This window comes from Apteryx mantelli, chromosome 5 (genome assembly GCF_036417845.1).
Source record: "Apteryx mantelli isolate bAptMan1 chromosome 5, bAptMan1.hap1, whole genome shotgun sequence".
Taxonomy (NCBI): domain Eukaryota; kingdom Metazoa; phylum Chordata; class Aves; order Apterygiformes; family Apterygidae; genus Apteryx; species Apteryx mantelli.
Window position 1 is genome coordinate 33,386,427 of NC_089982.1, and position 17,164 is coordinate 33,403,590.

The following is a 17,164-nucleotide window of genomic DNA, read 5'->3' on the forward strand; positions in this document are numbered from 1 at the left end:
CCTTAAATTCTTCCTGTTTCTACTCGTACTGTGTGCAATTTATGATCAGCAGTTAAGCAAGGGCTCATCATACACACCCGCAAAAGGGAGCAGCAAGTCCATATAGCTCTCCACCCCATACTTCACACCACTTCATACATCATGTGGTATCTATCACACATTCCGACAGGGCAAACTGACTTTTTTTTTTGGTACGGATATTACTTCCCTTTTTATGCTATGTTGTATTCCTACTGCTAGGATCAAACCATACTGCATTTTGAAAGGATAAGGGGCCACTGGTGAAAGATTGGAGAGAGAACTTTCAGGTGCCAACCTGAATTACAATCACAATTAATACATAATTAATATGCCACAGGGCTTAGTCTCAGAAGTGCAAATTGTAGGATGATTACTATGAAAACATACAGGAACTAAAGATGCAACAATCCCTGAATAACATCCCTGCAAACAGCTTATAGAGACTTTTCCAATGATTTCCAATCCACAGTACCACTAGCAGCATATTTTAAGTGAGGAGAAAAATGATATTAATTAGGACCCAAAATAACAACAGCAGAAATGTGTTTTTTTTTCCAATTTCTCTTCAGGGCACATACATTCATATGGAGAGTGCAACTTTTTTTTTGTCCAAAAAGATGCAACTATGCGCACACGCGTTTCACTTTATAACATCAAGTGCTCGGTAACACACAAGATAAAGGTGCTAACTCCTCCTGCTTAAGAGGCCTGCCTTCAGGAGCCGCGTATTTACCATTTTTCAAGACGTCCTTCCACAACTCACACAACGCCCGGCCCGGCCCGGCCCGGCTCGTCCTGTCCTGGCTCCTAACCGCTGCCCAGCGGGCGGATGTGTCATTAAGCGAGGGCGCCCGCCAGCGACAGCCGACGCTTGCTGGATTAGCGTCTCACCCCTGCGCCTAGCGCGCATCGGACGGAGCCCCGGGCCCCCCCCAGCGCCCAACTCCTGCTTGAATCCCGCCGTGCCCCTTCAGCCCGGACCGCCCCCGAGCCGCGGCTCCTCCCGCCGCCGGCGCTGACGCCGCGCGGCGGCCCCGCCCCAACGGCCCTAACGACCGCCCCGGAACCTCCCGCCGGCGGCGCGCGGGGCCGGGCGGCCGCAGCGGCGCTTCCGCCTTCCGCACGGCCGTTGGAGCCAGGTGGGCGCGCGCGGCGGCGGCGGCGGCGGCGGCGGCGGCGGCGGCGGGCGGGGGGAGGGCGGCGGCGGCGGCCCGCGGAGCCGCCGTGCCCGGACCTACGTGCCGAGGGAAAGGGAGTGCAGTCATCCCGGGAGGAAGCGGGCTGCGGCGCCGCCTCGGGGCCTAGATAAAATACTGAAACACTCAGTTCCACGTATTTTTTTTAAGCCGACGTGCCGCCAGCGCGTAGCGTAACGTGGCGTCAGAGCAGGCCGGGCTCGCGCGGGGCTGCGGGTGTCGGGGGTGTGAGCGGCTCCTGGGGGGCAGTGGGGAGCGGGCACGTGGGCGAGGGGCGGTGCTGCTCTGCCGGGGGAAGGAGGGGCGCCTGAATGAGCCCCCGGCAGCGGCCCCCGGGGCTTGGCGGGGTCTGCTGTGGTCGCGAAGTGCAAAGGCGGTCGCCACGTTAGTTAGTGATGGAGTAAGTCATTAAAGTCAAAAGGCCCTGAAAATTATTTCGTCAGTGGAATCGTTGGCTGGAACAACATAAATATGAAATAATCATAATACAGCTGTTATAATCAATACTGTAATCCTGTACAGCACTTGCAAAATGGTTAAACGGAGTTTGTTGAGTTCTGGGTGGAAATGAATGATCCCAGGGAACTTTTCATATGATTCCTCCTTTGATACGTATGCATAATGGTTAGAAACTTTTGGATAGTCCCATACAAGAAGTGGAAAAATAAGGAAAGCCTCCTGGGTGCTGGTATTTGAATGGCACAACAAGAATAACCCAACAGCCCTCCTGTCCCCCAAAAGCTCATTACAGCTATTCATTATATTTGTGACAGCAAGGTAGCTAGCATATCCTATAGGAGAGGGTAATATCCTGCAGGACACAGCATGTCCTGCTCAGTGCAGATGATCTGGAAATCTGATGGTACAGTCTGCTTTCCTGTCTGTTGCAGACCTACTGTGCATCTTTGGGAACGCATGGTGGACAATCTTCTAAAGAAAAAAAAAAGTGTATGCATGATACAATCTCAGCAGAATTTAGAGGCTAGACACTGTTTATGGATTTTGCATAGCACAATCATTAGATAAAATACACAAACAGCCTTTGGAGCTGTGGTGGGAACTCTGCTGTCTCTGGTTGTGTTTAGCTTAGCAAATAGTGCAGCACATGAGGAACAGTAAGTGAAACTGTTTTACAGAATGAAAGACTTAGTGTTAAGGATCCAGTATACACACTATGCATTTTGGGGGTTTTCCTCTGAACCGTTGCCCGCCTCACACATGCCCCCCTGACACTTGAACTCAAACACTGAGCCCTCTGTGCCACAACCTTGGTCGTTAAGGTGGGGAGTCACATTCACTCCTGCTGCTGCTGTGATCCCGTGAATATGCAGCTTTTTGCTCCAGAGTAGAAAACTTCAAATGGAGAAAAAGCCTCATGCAGAACTGCTTGTGATCTGGTAGCTTGGATGCTCTGCAGGACAGTGGATTTATGCCTTCTTGGGCTGAGGGGGGAACTAAGCGTGGATCTACCGCAACATGGATGATTTCTCTGACTGAAGAGCCTTAGCTGAAGAGCAGCAGGGTGCAACCGTGGCTCTAACAGCCTCTGCCTCCAGCCGAGAGGGACTTTTGAAGCAGAAGGTTCACAGGGCATTTCTGGCCTGCAGATCTTAAGCAAGTAGCTCGCTGTAGGCACTTTCTCACTAAATGGACATATTGTTTTAGGTCACACCTGGGGCACTTTTTCCTATGCAGCCTACAGGGGAGCTGGACTTCAAACAAGTACTGTATGTTTCTTATTTAGCATTTGGTAGCAGTGTCATGATGCCCACACACATTTTTGAGTCACTCCTCAGCCTCCAATTACAGAAGGGTTGCTGTAAAGTGGACGTGCTAGTGCATACTGCATAGGTATTTTAAATACTAATTAGTGCTTGTAAAAGATTGTGATATACTGATTTGAAATGAATTGCGGGTGAATAAAGTTTTTACTGTCATCACTTCTGTTATCTTAACACTGTCAAGCCCTGTTCAGGAAATTAAAAAATGGTCAGTTCCCTAGAGATTTGTAATTAGGGCAAAGACAACAGACATCTTAAGTGGAAGATCACAGGGAAAGAGCGATAGAATATTGGCCTGTAGGGTGCTATCGTTTATTGGATGGTTTGAATGTCTGGAGTGACTTGATAGTTTTGTTAAAAGAACCTGACACTACATTACTGTTGTTTTGTGTAACGCAGCTTTCTAAAAACTACCATCTTAAACATTTCTCATAATCTGTGTCCTCAGTAGTCACTGAGAGAGAGTGTTTTTCATTAAAATGGATTGTCATTTCAGCACCTTGGATTATGATGTGAAGAAGTCGAGGTATAAATACTAACCATTAGATTCTGTTGTTAAATCAGCATTCAAGCAGTTTGAAAATTAGTCTGCAACCTCATATTGGGCTCCCAGTGTCAGAAATATCACACTCTAGAATAACGATAGTTGCCAGCAGACATCTCAGCAATACAATTTTGACTGCAAAATGTGACACTAATACAGTTTAAACATGGTGTGAAATGCAACAGAGTGAACAAACTGATTTATGTGCGCTATCAAAAACAAGTTTTAATATTTGGTCAAGACGATATATTTCTGTGTTTGGGGAAGTTAGTATTGTTGGGTTTGTTTTATAAGACCTTTTTAAAAAAATACTGATTTTTCTTCAAAGTTTATGTTGTTACAATTCACTGCATGTGCTGTAGCTCTCCTTATAGATGCTAGCATGCACACCTACATATATATTTAGAGTTAGGGAAGGGAATAAAGGTTGGCTGCTTTGAAGCTGGCAAGAGCAGGCGCTGCCTGTTCCCACTCACACCAGTGGCCCCCCATAGCCTCCCGAGACCTGCTGGAGCCAGGAGAGCTTTGCTTGGGCAAAGTTGTCCATTCATGTGGGCCCATTTCTACCAAGCCCCAAGGCTGTAGTGTTTCTCTATGAAGTCCATAATGGAGACTGAGGTGTTAAGATGACAGTCAGCTCTCCTGTTACCAGTTGTTTGAAATTATGTTCCTGGGGTTTGGAAATCAGAGGCAGAGCAAGGAGCACTTTTAAGCGTACTTGTAGCTAGAGAAATTGTGGATTAGTTGTACAGTGCAACATACACTGGGGCAACATGCTAAACAGGCCAGGTTTTCAAAACATGAGCGCTTTAGGACCAAATAGGAGCTAGGCACTTCTGAAAATCCAGCCATGCTGTCATGTGGAAGGAAGGACAGTTTGGTAGCTGGCATGAAGAAACCTGTGCATCTGTGCCACAAACTTGGGAATGTTTCTTAAAACTATGTTCAACAAGACAATTTCTTTTGACAGTGGAGAAGTCCCTGCCTCTGCCTTAGCTGCTTTCTTACTGCCATGCCTGCTAAGCAAATACCCTGCTGCCCCTTTTGCTCCTCTCCCCCCCATCAGGTGTACTCATCTGCTTTTTTTTTGGGGGGGGGGGGGGGAGGGCTTGTTTCCTTTTTTTTTTTTTTTTTTTTTTAATTAAACAACCTGGATCTGGTTTAGAATATCATATCACCAACAGTTACATTGGCAGAAATGAGAGGACGATAAGGCCTGAGTGTAAGGAAGGGTGTCTATCTTAAAAGCCTTTGGTGAAGACAGAAATTGTAACATCGAGCCACACCTTTAATCCCTCATTTGTCCATTTCATGAAGTCAGGATAATACTTGCCTAATTTAAGAGGGACACTGCAAGAGTAAATTAAGCTTTTGTGAGCATCGCAGAGTTCATTGTAGAGATGACAACAGAGCAGTGGTCTGATTGCCTGACAGTCTTGCCGCTGAATTACATTAGTTCCCTCCTAGAATGTTAGAACAGACACACATTGAACTAGATGGAATTAAATTAGTAAAACCCTTCTTGGGAAACAGTGGCACCTTCAAAGCAATGCCTGCTTTGCGCTTCATTATTGCTAATGCGCTGGAACAATAAATAGGCAGTACAGATGTCCCTTTGTCATGGCTCTTAAGTCTATGGTAATGATATTTTGTTTTCTAAGCCTTTGTGAAGTGTGAAATTTGCATTTTTGCAGTACACCCCAATTCTGTTACCTGAAGAATGCTTTTTAACTGATTGAAATAAACAGTTACTGAGCACGAGAGGAGAAAGAAGTGAAAGTGAGCTGAATATTGTCCTATTAAATAGGCAACAAGGCAAACTAAAAACAGAAGGCCCATCACAAACGACCCTACAGAGCATAACATTATTTTAAGGGCAAAACATTTCAGAAATAGTTAAGCACAGAGTGTAGGGCAGCACAGTCCTTTTCAGGTCACAAGATTTTTCTTGTTTTTTGGGACAGACCCTTATTTTGTGTTTGAAAAGAAAAGGAAACTGTCAGAAAAGGAAATGAATGGAGTTGAAACACAGTTAACAGGTGGGAACTCCAAATTCAGTTTTAGTGCTGGATGTCATGCATATCCATGTGTTTACATGTATGTTCTTGTATGCATTCATTACATATCTTTATTTCCTTCCTACAGGAAGTGAAAAATGCCTAAAAAGAAGACTGGTGCTCGAAAGAAAGCTGAGAATCGTCGTGAACGTGAAAAGCAGATAAGGGCTTCAAGAGCAAACATAGATTTAGCCAAACATCCTTGTAATGCCTCAATGGTAAAATAACCTAAAATATTTGATATTAAAATATTTGATTTTAAATGATGTAAAACTTTTGATAATGATACACTGGCTATATTTTAATGCCATTAGAATGCTCTTCTTCCTACCTTTCTTCCTTTATAGTAAAGGTTACATTAACATCAGAGGTATAGTGCTTCAATAAAAAGTTTGTTATCTAATCAGAGCTTAATTCAGAGTCACTATGGAATCTGTACATTTTGTATGTTTTACATAGAGTAATTATCAGTATTTTATTTCTTTTCTTTAGGAATGTGATAAGTGCCAAAGGTGAGTATTTTTTCCCCTTCTAAAACCAACAGTTTAGTATTAATTAGTTCCAAGCATTTTATAGGTCTTGTTTAATGCTGTTTCATTTTTTTCCCTCCATGTGCCTAGACGACAGAAGAACAGAGCTTTTTGCTACTTCTGTAACTCAGTTCAGAAATTACCCATTTGTGCACAGTGTGGTAAGTGGAAATGATGAAGGAAAGACATGCTATGCTTGGTCCCTTTTGTACTGTTAAACTTTAAACAGTTGGAGTACCTCTAATGTCTGCAGCAGGTTCTTTTACACCTGCTGTGAATCTGCTCCTTGGGAAGACTCTTGCACGATCATGCAAACTAGTGCATATGCCCCTGACACCAAGGGTTTCCCCTAGGTTTGTTTTCAATATTTGATCTTTAGAAGAAGTTGTCTTACTGCCTTCTAGGACTGAGAACATTTGTCTCTGGCCATTCCCTAGACTAACTGTGCATGGGATTGCTTCATATCGGCAGCAAAGTTAAAAAGGCACTGACTGCCAAAAACGTGCTCTTTAAAACCAATAAATATTGCATTTTGGGGATATCATTGCTGATCACTTTAAAATCAATTAAAGCAACAGTCCATTATGCCCCTTGCATGGGTTTGTTATATAATATGCTTTTCATGTTATTTACATGTGCTAGAATTTGGCTTTTTTGCAGTTTGACTCTCAGAGCTGCTGACATCTGCAGCTGCCATTGCCTTTGATGGGACCTGCAGCTGCTGAGCATTTCTGGAAGTCAGACTGTTAGTGTGCAGTGGCATTCTTTAATGCTTCATCATTCATCAGTCTTCCTTCTGTCATCATGCAACGAACTGCTAAAAATGCATTGTCTATTTTCCAATATATTATACATCTGAAACTAACTCCCGCGTGTTGAAATCATTTAATCTGCAGTATGTTTCTGGAGAAAAAGTATTCCTAATAACAACACTCAACATGATGTTGAGTCCCAGGGTGTGCCAGGACAAAGACCATTAAAGCTGTTTGGTGCTTAATCAAGCCTTGGTGACAGCCTCCATATACCAACAGCATCTTTCTTAGAGAAATCCTGAGGGATGGGAGCAAGGTAGCTGTATTATGCTGCGGTAGACCCAGTAATACCCCCCACCACCTCATCTTGCTTGGCTATGACCACCAGTGGTCCTTCCTCGCTCTTCATGCCATTTGGTATCTGCCAGACAAGCTGATACAAAATTCAGCTGATGCTGCATACTGCTTTATACTGCTTTTGTTTAACTGCTTTTTCAGAGTAGAATTTGGTTTTGGCAGCTCTTGAATGGGTCTGCAAGGAGCAACATTTGCTGGTTCCTTCACATAGGCAGTAACAGAAACAAAGGGGTCTGTGGCAAGACAACTTTAACTGTTGATATGACCCCAGTGCAATAACCTGGGCTAGTTAAACAGGTTATTTTGCTTATATAGCTGCATACAGAGTAGGGATCTTTCTGGTGGAGCCACAGAGGCAAGCAGTAGGGGAAAATCATCACCCTAATTGCTTACCTGTGCCAGAAAGACTTGAAGTGCAGGCTACAGCTTTTTCTCCCTCCAACCACTGCCTATAGAGAAGAGTATTTAGGCTAGTAAGTAACCCCTTACATGGTTTAAAAAACAAAACAAAACAAAACACCCACATCACCATTCCAGGTGGCTCTAAATAATTAAATCATTATGTGCAAATGTGTTTTTTCAGATAGGCACAGCTGTATTTTTTCCAGAAGACCTCAGCCTTGCTCACAGCACATGATGGTTTTATGGTGGGACAGAACTAGTGGCAGTAGTAAACACAACTTTTCAGAATATCATTGCTTGACATTGACCTAAATTATTTTGTACTGTGGTTTGACGTTTGAAATCTTGGCAATATGTTCAGCATGCCTCAAAAAATATAGCAAAATAACACATAGCCTTATTATCAGCACTAGCACAAGACATTTTGACTGAAAACAGACAGTAATTAATTTGATCTAAGGGAGATGTGAGGGTGGATGGAGGTTGTAGAGGTTTGTTTGCATTATTTTTACCTTGGGTGTACATTAAATACAAGTATTTGGTTGAATCACTGCTCTTATATGATCAGTCTAAGTTATTTTGATTTTATGTAACTTTCTTCTGGTTGTCTTGCCACTTTTTAAACAGGAAAAACCAAATGTATGATGAAGTCTTCAGACTGTGTCATAAAACATGCTGGTGTGTATAGTACTGGACTAGCAATGGTGGTATGTATACAGAGTTTTAGCATTTTTTGCATTAAGAGATTATTCTATTCAGATTTTCCTAAACAAACAAAAAACCCCATCCAGGCCCCACAGAATAATGACAGCATGTATCAAGCCCAGGTTTTTCTCTAATCGTGCCATCACAAACTGATTTTTTTTCCCCTTAAACTGGGAACCTAAATTATGCCTTTTTGTATTTGATTCCAGCAAACTCTCACCTATGTCCTGGGTGTCAACAGATCTGGATTGGTGGCAAGCCCTGAACATGTGCATTAACAGCACTGGAGCTTATGTGCCCCATACCTAATTTCCAGTCTCCATTAAAATCTAGAATCATCCCATAGAAACCAGTGGACTTGCTTTTCTTGCTGACCTCTCAGTATTGCAGAGAGCAATCTGTTCCATGGTATTAGGTGAGAATTTTATTTAAAAACAAATCACTTGGGCAGAGAAGGTTGTCACTTCTGGCCTTTGGATTTTTGGCCCTTTAGAAGGACAAGTTGGTTATTCAGTTCTGGGCAGCAAGGTATGGCATGCCATAGCCTCTGGATTAAATGCTCTATGGACTAAACATCTGTCCTATTTCTGCCTCCAGTTGGCGGTCAGCTGATCTCAGTAACACAGCTGGCCCTTCCTGTCCCAAGTTCCTGAAGTCTTTCCATGCCTTTAACTGCAACACTATTTTAATTAACAGTTAATTTGGGTGTGCCGTTGTTACGCCAGTTTCATGTGTGTACATGCATGCACATGCTAGTTTGTTACATATGGGATGAGGAGGCTTCTTAAATGCTACAGTTAAGGTACAGTTGATATGTAGTTCTTGTAGTTTTTAAGAAAAAAGGTGTAATTTATATTTCAGTTATTTGACCTTTGCTGTCTATGGAGCTTGTTTTCTAATATAGTGTGATTTAAAATCTAAATAGATGATGTCAGCTGTAAGAATCTAGAGGTATTTTGGTTTTTGTTTTTTAAATTTCATTTTTGCCAGATCATTGCTATCATTTATGAATCTCACAGGTTTCAGCTAGAGGACACTATTTTCATGCATAAGATTTTAGATATGAAATGTAAAAAAGCAAAAACAGGAAAAGGAGAAAAATAAGTTACTTTTGATTACATTTCATCCTGCAGAAGTGAATACCAAACAGAAGAGCTGAACACTGAAGCAGCTTGGTTAGAATACAGATGTATTTCATATTCTCTTGCTCACCTGGATTGAACCTACTGAGAGAATGAATACTTGGATACATTCAGGCTTATGGAAGAAAAGCGTCTCTAGGTGTTGCAGAAGTGCTAAAATCATATCTTTCTGTAATTGCAGGGTGCAATTTGTGATTTCTGTGAAGCTTGGGTGTGTCATGGGAGGAAATGTCTCAGCACACATGCGTGTATCTGCCCTCTTACAGATGCAGAATGTATTGAGTGTGAAAGAAGTGTCTGGGATCATGGTAAATTGCTCATATTTGACAAATAAGATCTCAACTATACTTGCCACCCACCACCCCCACATTGTTTAAGTTATTGTATTCATGTCCTTAACATAACATCTTTCCTTTTCACTAATACATTGTGTCTAGTTAAAGCTAGACATTTTCCCCATCTTAAAAACAGACCATATACAAGGGGGAATGTGAATGATGTGCCCAACTCATGCTCAGCAATGCTCCACTCAGGGGTGTTTATATACTCTAGAGTATTAACTGTCCTGTCATCCAAGTGCTTCACATAATTAAGCACCACATCAAAGAGTCAACATAATTTTCTGCCATTCTCACTCCTTTCATCTGCACTGGTATGGGTACTTGGATTTCCATTTGCTTGGCAAATGATACTGATCTCCATTTGTGGAATTTCTTCAAAATATGTATTTCAGTGTACATCAGAGGTTAGAGTTTGGGAGGGAGGGAAAAATGGTGGATGAGAGAGGATCTGATCCAATTAAAAAATGCTCAGTGCCGTAGTTGAATTAAAACGAAGATGACTGCTAGAAGTGATACTTGCTTTATATTTGTGCTGTCTTGGATTGCTAGGATATGCAGTATTTTTCAGTGTAATAATGGATAGCAGTGTCTAACTTAGGACTTTTTGTTGAAGCATTTCGTGGCAGAAGGGCGAAATGATCTTTAGTTAAAGCTACATAGAACTGCCTAAATTGTTTGTGGAGCAGAATTTGATGCCTATGCCTCTTGCTGATTATTTTGCCTTGATAAATCTTGTAGGAGGCAGAATATTCGCCTGTTCTTTTTGCCACAATTTCCTCTGTGAAGATGATCAGTTTGAACATCAAGCCAGCTGCCAGGTTTTGGAAGCAGAGACATTTAAATGTAAGTTAGCCATTCATAGTCCCTTTTACCAGAGCTAAGCAGACTCAAATTTCTTCCTCTGTGCCCCAGGATACTCTGGCAGTGCCTTTTCCAAGTGCCTTTTCCAAATAGCCTGCTTTTACCATCACTGGAGGAAAGGGCCTCTGTTTCCTACGTGCTTGCCCTTGATCCGCTACTAGCTAAACTAGACCTTCTGTCTCCAACTTTCCTTGGTGCTGGGTTGTACATGGCAGTCGTTTTCCTGCCTGGCTCATACAGACCTCCCATGGGAAGCTGCCTCTGCTGGAGCCAGCACTCTCCAAAGCAGCACTGTCAGCAGTGGCCAGGACTACTGCTGAGCTGCTGTTGCTGTCTTTTAGATTCCTCAAAGGCTCTGCAGGCAGGAAGCAGCTTCTTTCCACTCTTCTCACCTCTGATAAGCTACTTTTGAATGCTTGTTCCTCTTGGAAAGCAGTTGCCTTAAATGTTACTGGCTGTGCCTAGTCCGGCTAAGCTTTCCCAGATTGCTCTGGATGTACAGATGATGACCTGTATGTTGACAAAGGGTTAACACCTGCTGATTTTGCAGAAGCAGCCAGTCCTGAGGAAGGCCATGACTCATGAGGCAGTAACCACCTGGTATACTGAGACAGGAAGGGTGAGCTTGGAAGGAAGTGTCAGAAATAGTGTTCATCCAAAGCATGAACTCAGTGTGAGTTTTTTCCACTGATTTCAATGAACCATGGGCCCATATCAACTCAGTACATGTATCAAGTGGCAATACAGCCCACTGTTACTGAGCAAAGAACAGGTAGCTGAATTTTCTTATGTCCTGTTCCACTTAAATTTATGTGTGGACAAAAAAACCCTGAAACTGATATTTTTAAGATGACAGGATTACCATATCTGACTTGACTAGTCCACTACCCATCTCTGGATGAAAGAGGTGTTAGAGACGTTTAAAAACAACCCCCAAGAATAAGCATGTTTGAAATAATTAGTCTATTGCAGAAGCATTTCCTTCCTATCCCCTGTTAATATTTGATTTATTCTAGGAGACAAGAGTTTGTCCCTTCCAAAACTTGTATGTATGTATTCTATTACATTTTCAATCCTTACAGAAATTCAAGGCACTATCATGTATAAGACTTCTACAGAACTGACTAATCTCTTGGCTTAATTGATTTCTCCCAATTCAGAATACTTGTGATTTTAATTTTATAATCTGTATCTTTAGAAATCTCTCATCTCCTTTTTATCTCCCATCCTTTTTTCCCAGCCAACTGTTTTCTAAGCCTTGATTAGCTTCCCTTGATGTATTCTGCCAGAATGTCTTTCTGTATAGCAATATTGAAGCAGCAACAGCTGTTCTACAGGAATGTTTTCATCCACTGATTGTTGGAAGCTTTTAATTCATAGATGTGATGTCATACTCTGAATGAAGAACTTGCTTTCTGAGGGTTTTCACTATGTTCAGTGTTTTTTGGCACAGTGCAATCCTGGTAGAGGGGCAGGAGTTCTGTCAGCATGTGATAATGGGATTATAAAACCTGCACCTTTATATAACACCTTAAGTTTAAATATGGTCAAAAGTTGTAGCCTACGTCCCATTCTAGCTGTGAAAAAAGTTCTGTTACATTCCAGCACAGAGAGAAGTTTTTTAAAGTGCAGATTACTCCAGAAATGTCTGAATATATGATTAGCATTTCCAGTTCTATCTTTAAACATATGAGAAATCTCTAACTCCCATGGATGTCCTGCTTATGTGGAGAACTCATGATATTTATTACTGCAGATTGAAAAGCTTTGTTACCATAGGGTAAAACAAAGTGGAGAGAGTGAGTACTTTTCAAAAGACTCATGACAGAATATATATTATTGCCTCTCAAGGAGTAACTATCCACCCAGCTTCATACAGCTATAAATTCCTGTGTGGTTGCTTTTACTGTACTCCCTCTAGTGGAGTAAAGAAATCAATTTGAAGCTAGATTTTAGGAGAGCACTGATTCTACTCTTTACAACTTATGTGCCAGCTGTAATTCTTTAACAGAGTTGGACAGGTTTTCATATAATGTTGTGTGCCATAAAGTACATTTTCTGAGGATGTGGCAGAATATACAGAACAAAACTTCTCCAGATTTGGCATTTGAAAGTTTTAAGTGTTCTTAGATTCTCTTTAAATGGGATGATAAAGGTATTGAAGACTGCCATGACATTGTTTAAAATGACTGCAAAATGCTCCTTCCTTTGGCATTACAAGGGAAGGAAGGAAAAAAAAAAAAGATGAAGTCACTTAATACCAAACGCTCTGAATCCTCTATGTTTGTAAAAATTTGGAAACAAAAAGTGATTAACTTTCTCCTCTCCAACCTACACTTTGTATAAGGTTAATTTATTGAAATGAGGCTTAGACTTGAAAATCTAGTAAAATAGAATCAAAACAAACTACTCTATGGAGAGAAAAAAAAAAACAACCAACCTAATTCATGTTTCCAAAGTACATGCCTCAGAAGTAATCCTGAAGTAAATGCCTCAAAATACTACATTATTACATACTTCTACAAGGTGTAAAAACATTACAGCTCTGCAGTTTTCAAATACTGAATTTTATATATGGATTTTCTCCAACAGGTGTTTCCTGTAACAGGCTTGGGCAGCATTCATGCCTGCGTTGTAAGGTAAAGAGCAAAGACAGTTGCAAGTAGTTGTAATTTTGGACTTGTTCTCCTTAGCCTCCCAGGCTGCTACCAAGCCTTGTCATGTCTTCCTCCACGTTACTCAGAAAATTCATACTTTTTGTATTTGTTTCTGAAACTTGGGAACAGACTTTTGGGGGACAAAAGGGCTTCTGACTGTTTGCCTGCTACCAAAAGCCGGTATTATGCATCCTCATGCAAGGTGTGGTGATCCTGACTTTTTTCAGCCCTCACATTTAAATTGGGACTGCACCATGTTTTGACCTTTCCAAAAAAACCAAATCCTTGCTTTTGGACAGAATCCAAGGCTTTGGAATGTTTTCTGATCCAACACAGAACTAAGACATTTTAAAAAGTTTTTTTAAAAAAATAAAAAAAAACAACAAAAAAACCCCAATCAAGTGATGATCTGACTAGAAAACACTGCAGTCTGAATCCAAGAAGTCTTCTCCACAACTGATCCATTTTCACACATGCACAGGCTCATTTGTTTTAATCAGATTTTTTTTTTTTTTAAACACATTCAAGAAGTTTTGTATAAAAAAAATTCTACCTGCTTCACCATCAGCATCCCCCAGGTTACTTCAGACACTGATTCACTGCCTGCTGTTATTCCTCTTGCCATGTTTCCTGCTTTTTAAATCCTCAATTTCTTCAGCAGTCTCCATGACATCAATTTCATACTCCAAATTGCTCCTTTCTCCAGATCTCCTTGCTGGTACTTTGGTACTCAGCACATGAAATTTCAATCTCTAATTCTTGCCTTCAGGTCACTGCATAATTATACACTGGCCTACATCTCTGACTGTACTTTAAGCAAGCTTACACTTCTCTGTGTAAGCCAAAATTTCCCAGGCCCCTTGTGGCCAGCAGTATAACCCTGTCCTTGAATACATTACTCCCTCTACCTATCAGCACCATTATGCAGCCTCTTCCCCAGGTAATCATGAAACTATAGTCAACACAGAAGTAGTTGCTCTGCACATAATATACAGACTCCAGTTCCACTGCAGATAGAGCTCATTAATTTTAATCTCAACCAGAAAATCCTATTGCTGTTAGATTTTTTTTTTTTGTATGCTTCTTGCTGAAGAGTATTCTGCTATGGTTAAAATGTTTAGCCTTTTCATTCTCCTTTCACCCCACAGGCTTGCTTTTGTGATGACCATGTGCGAAGTAAGGTTTTTAAGCAGGAAAAGGGAAAAGAGCCTCCCTGCCCTAAATGTGGACATGAAACTCAGCAAACAAAGGATCTGAGCATGTCAAGTAAGGCTGCTTCTCCAGCTAAAAAGTGAATTTTGTAGGAGTCTGGGTTTTAAATGGCATCATGCCAGCACCACTGATGGCTGCTTTTCTGCATGGGAACATTGAGTAAATTACTGATTTGTTACTAATTACTTACTATTACTAATTACTTTCAGTTGTTTTGCAAAGCTTTGTTGCATTTATTTTGGGAGAATTTTTGTCCTATTTAGTTCTAGAATTGAGCAGAATCTCTTGTAATCGTTAGCTGATGCTGACAATGAAAGTTTTGTTTAGTTTCAGATTTTAGTTATTGAAACTGCATGCAGTCACCATTTAAGCCTTTATGTCATCTACAAGAAGCAGACTAATGAATCTAAAAGTGTCATTTGATGACATCCATACAATCTACCTATTAATCACTCTAATAAATCTGAATATGTATTATATATCTACACAGCATGTCCAGTTATACATTTTCTTGAATAGAATAACAAAGGTATATTCTAAAGCCAAAAATCATACTCAGGCAGCAGTTATTGTTTATACAAACATGACTGCATTGGGAGGGAGAGTGTAGTGGAAAGGTTCTGCTATAGTAAGGATTAAATCTGAAAATGTTGGGTTCAGAAGAAGTCCAGCATTATATGCTCTTTGATCAGTGAAAGAGGATGGAAATGTCAGATGCTCTGTTCAGATTGTTGTTGATGGGTGAGAACACAATGGTTTTCCTCTGCCTGCAGCGCGCTCTTTGAAGTTTGGCCGCCAGACTGGAAGTGAAGATGCAGATGGAGCTTCTGGTTATGATGTCTACTGGAAGAGCCTCTCCACCAGCAAGGCTGGAGATGCAGGTGACCGTGAGGATGAATATGATGAGTATGAAGCAGAGGATGATGATGAAGATGACAACGATGAGGGAGGGAAAGATTCTGATACAGAGACAACAGATGTATTCAGCAGTTTGAATTTAGGAAGGACCTATGCTAGTGGGTATGCACATTATGAGGAACCTGAAGATTAAGCTTAATCTGCTGGGGAGCTAAAAACATTTGAAAGGAGTTGAGTATATGCTTCATTTATGACTTGTGTACGTGCCGTTAGAATAGCTCTATTGGGTACTTACATATCAGGTTTGAGAATAAAGAGTGTGGGACTTGTACAGTAACTCCAAATGAGACTTATTGGTACAAACTGAGGAGCTGGGGAAGAAGACAGGGGAATGGATTTATTCCCCTAAGCAACTGAAGCTTTGTTGTCCCTGAGTTACTGAGTGTAACAGTTCAAAGCTTTTTGCTCCCCACCCCATCAGTTCCTTCCCACAGGAATGTGGGAGGGCAGGACAATTTGTTTCCATTTGCTCATCAGAAATTAAGTTATTTTTACAGTAATTTTGTTAACTGTTTTCATAAACCTAATGTAGTGGTGGGTTGGTGACTTCATTTTTTGGTCTGCACAATAAAAGTCAACTGCATTATCTCTTGAATTTTCATTAATATTGATTGCTCCTGAATAGTTGGAAAGCACATTATCATACACACTGTGTAAATTAACATTAAAGTAACTTCTTTGTTTATGTAGGCAAAGCAGATCAATATAGTTCTCCATCTACTTCAACATTACCTTTCCAGCATTTTTTAGTATTACATATTAATCACTGGGACTAAATGCAGTCATACAAGCGCGCCCTCAGTACATCAACATTTTTGTTGCAATAAAACTTGATTATCCTTTCTGCCACTAAAATCTATCAGATAGTTTCTCTTTGGATCAAAAGGAGACCAATGTCTTCTGTGCCTTGCCTTCAGTTCTCTTCCTTGTACACAGTACCAAAACCCCCAAAATTCTGTAAGAAACAAGCCCTGTGTGTGAATAGGTAAGATGAGAAAGCACAAAGGTATGCTGGGTTCAAATACCATCCTGCACAAATGCACTGGTACAAGACAAGTCATTGGCAGACCTAAGCTGAGGGAATGGCATTTGCAGAAGTATCTGATACTGATTTGAAAAATCAACATATATTAATTACGAATCCACAAATATAGTTGATAGCATTTAGCTGTCCCCTGTAGGGAAATATTGAGAGGATTGTGACATTAGCAGCTGACAGAGCTGGATACTATGACAGCCACCTCGAGTATTACTCAAGCTTAGCGGCTAGTAGAACACAGACTTTCTAAATGCCATGCTTAAGTTCAAGAATGTTATTTCTTATTATCTGCCAGAAATATCTGAAGTGGTTATAGAATGGTCTGCTTTTGTGGTGCTCTGTTGTTTCTTATCAGCTAAAGGTTATATGCTGGCAGAGCATATCCTATTGAGAATAACTTTTAATGATGCTAGGATTGCCAAATGCATATTTCCTAACAAAACAGGACTGAGGAGCCTGGCTTTGATACTTCCCTCCTAAATGCCTCTCATACCAAATGAGTAAGAGACATATGAGCTGGAATGCATCCAAGATAAAAGCAAATTGACACACAGTGCAACTTGGTTATGACAGCTACAGGCAAGAAGACATACTGGAGAGGGAGACAACCTGAACTGTGCATTTCAAGTGCTCATCTTCAGAGCCGGAG

At 41.1% G+C, this 17,164-nt stretch overlaps 1 protein-coding gene across 1 annotated transcript; it reads left to right on the forward strand.

Annotated features, from left to right (window-relative positions):
- Positions 1–1,078: 1,078 nt before the first annotated feature.
- ZNF330 (zinc finger protein 330) lies at positions 1,079–16,062 on the forward strand. The gene is made up of 10 exons (XM_067297756.1): positions 1,079–1,160; positions 5,688–5,817; positions 6,092–6,111; positions 6,220–6,290; positions 8,268–8,347; positions 9,669–9,795; positions 10,567–10,671; positions 13,282–13,328; positions 14,495–14,612; positions 15,332–16,062. The coding sequence occupies exons 2-10, from the start codon at positions 5,698–5,700 to the stop codon at positions 15,607–15,609; spliced, it is 966 nt and encodes a 321-aa protein (XP_067153857.1). The 5' UTR covers positions 1,079–1,160; positions 5,688–5,697; the 3' UTR covers positions 15,610–16,062.
- The last annotated feature ends 1,102 nt before the right edge of the window (positions 16,063–17,164 follow it).

Bases quoted from the DNA above. Each gene is read 5' to 3' on its own strand.
- ZNF330 (XM_067297756.1), top strand. From the start codon at position 5,698: ATGCCTAAAAAGAAGACTGGTGCTCGAAAGAAAGCTGAGAATCGTCGT. The intron at 6,112-6,219 runs GTGAGTATTTTT...CCATGTGCCTAG, and splicing joins GAATGTGATAAGTGCCAAAG to ACGACAGAAGAACAGAGCTT. The intron at 14,613-15,331 runs GTAAGGCTGCTT...CTCTGCCTGCAG, and splicing joins AAAGGATCTGAGCATGTCAA to CGCGCTCTTTGAAGTTTGGC.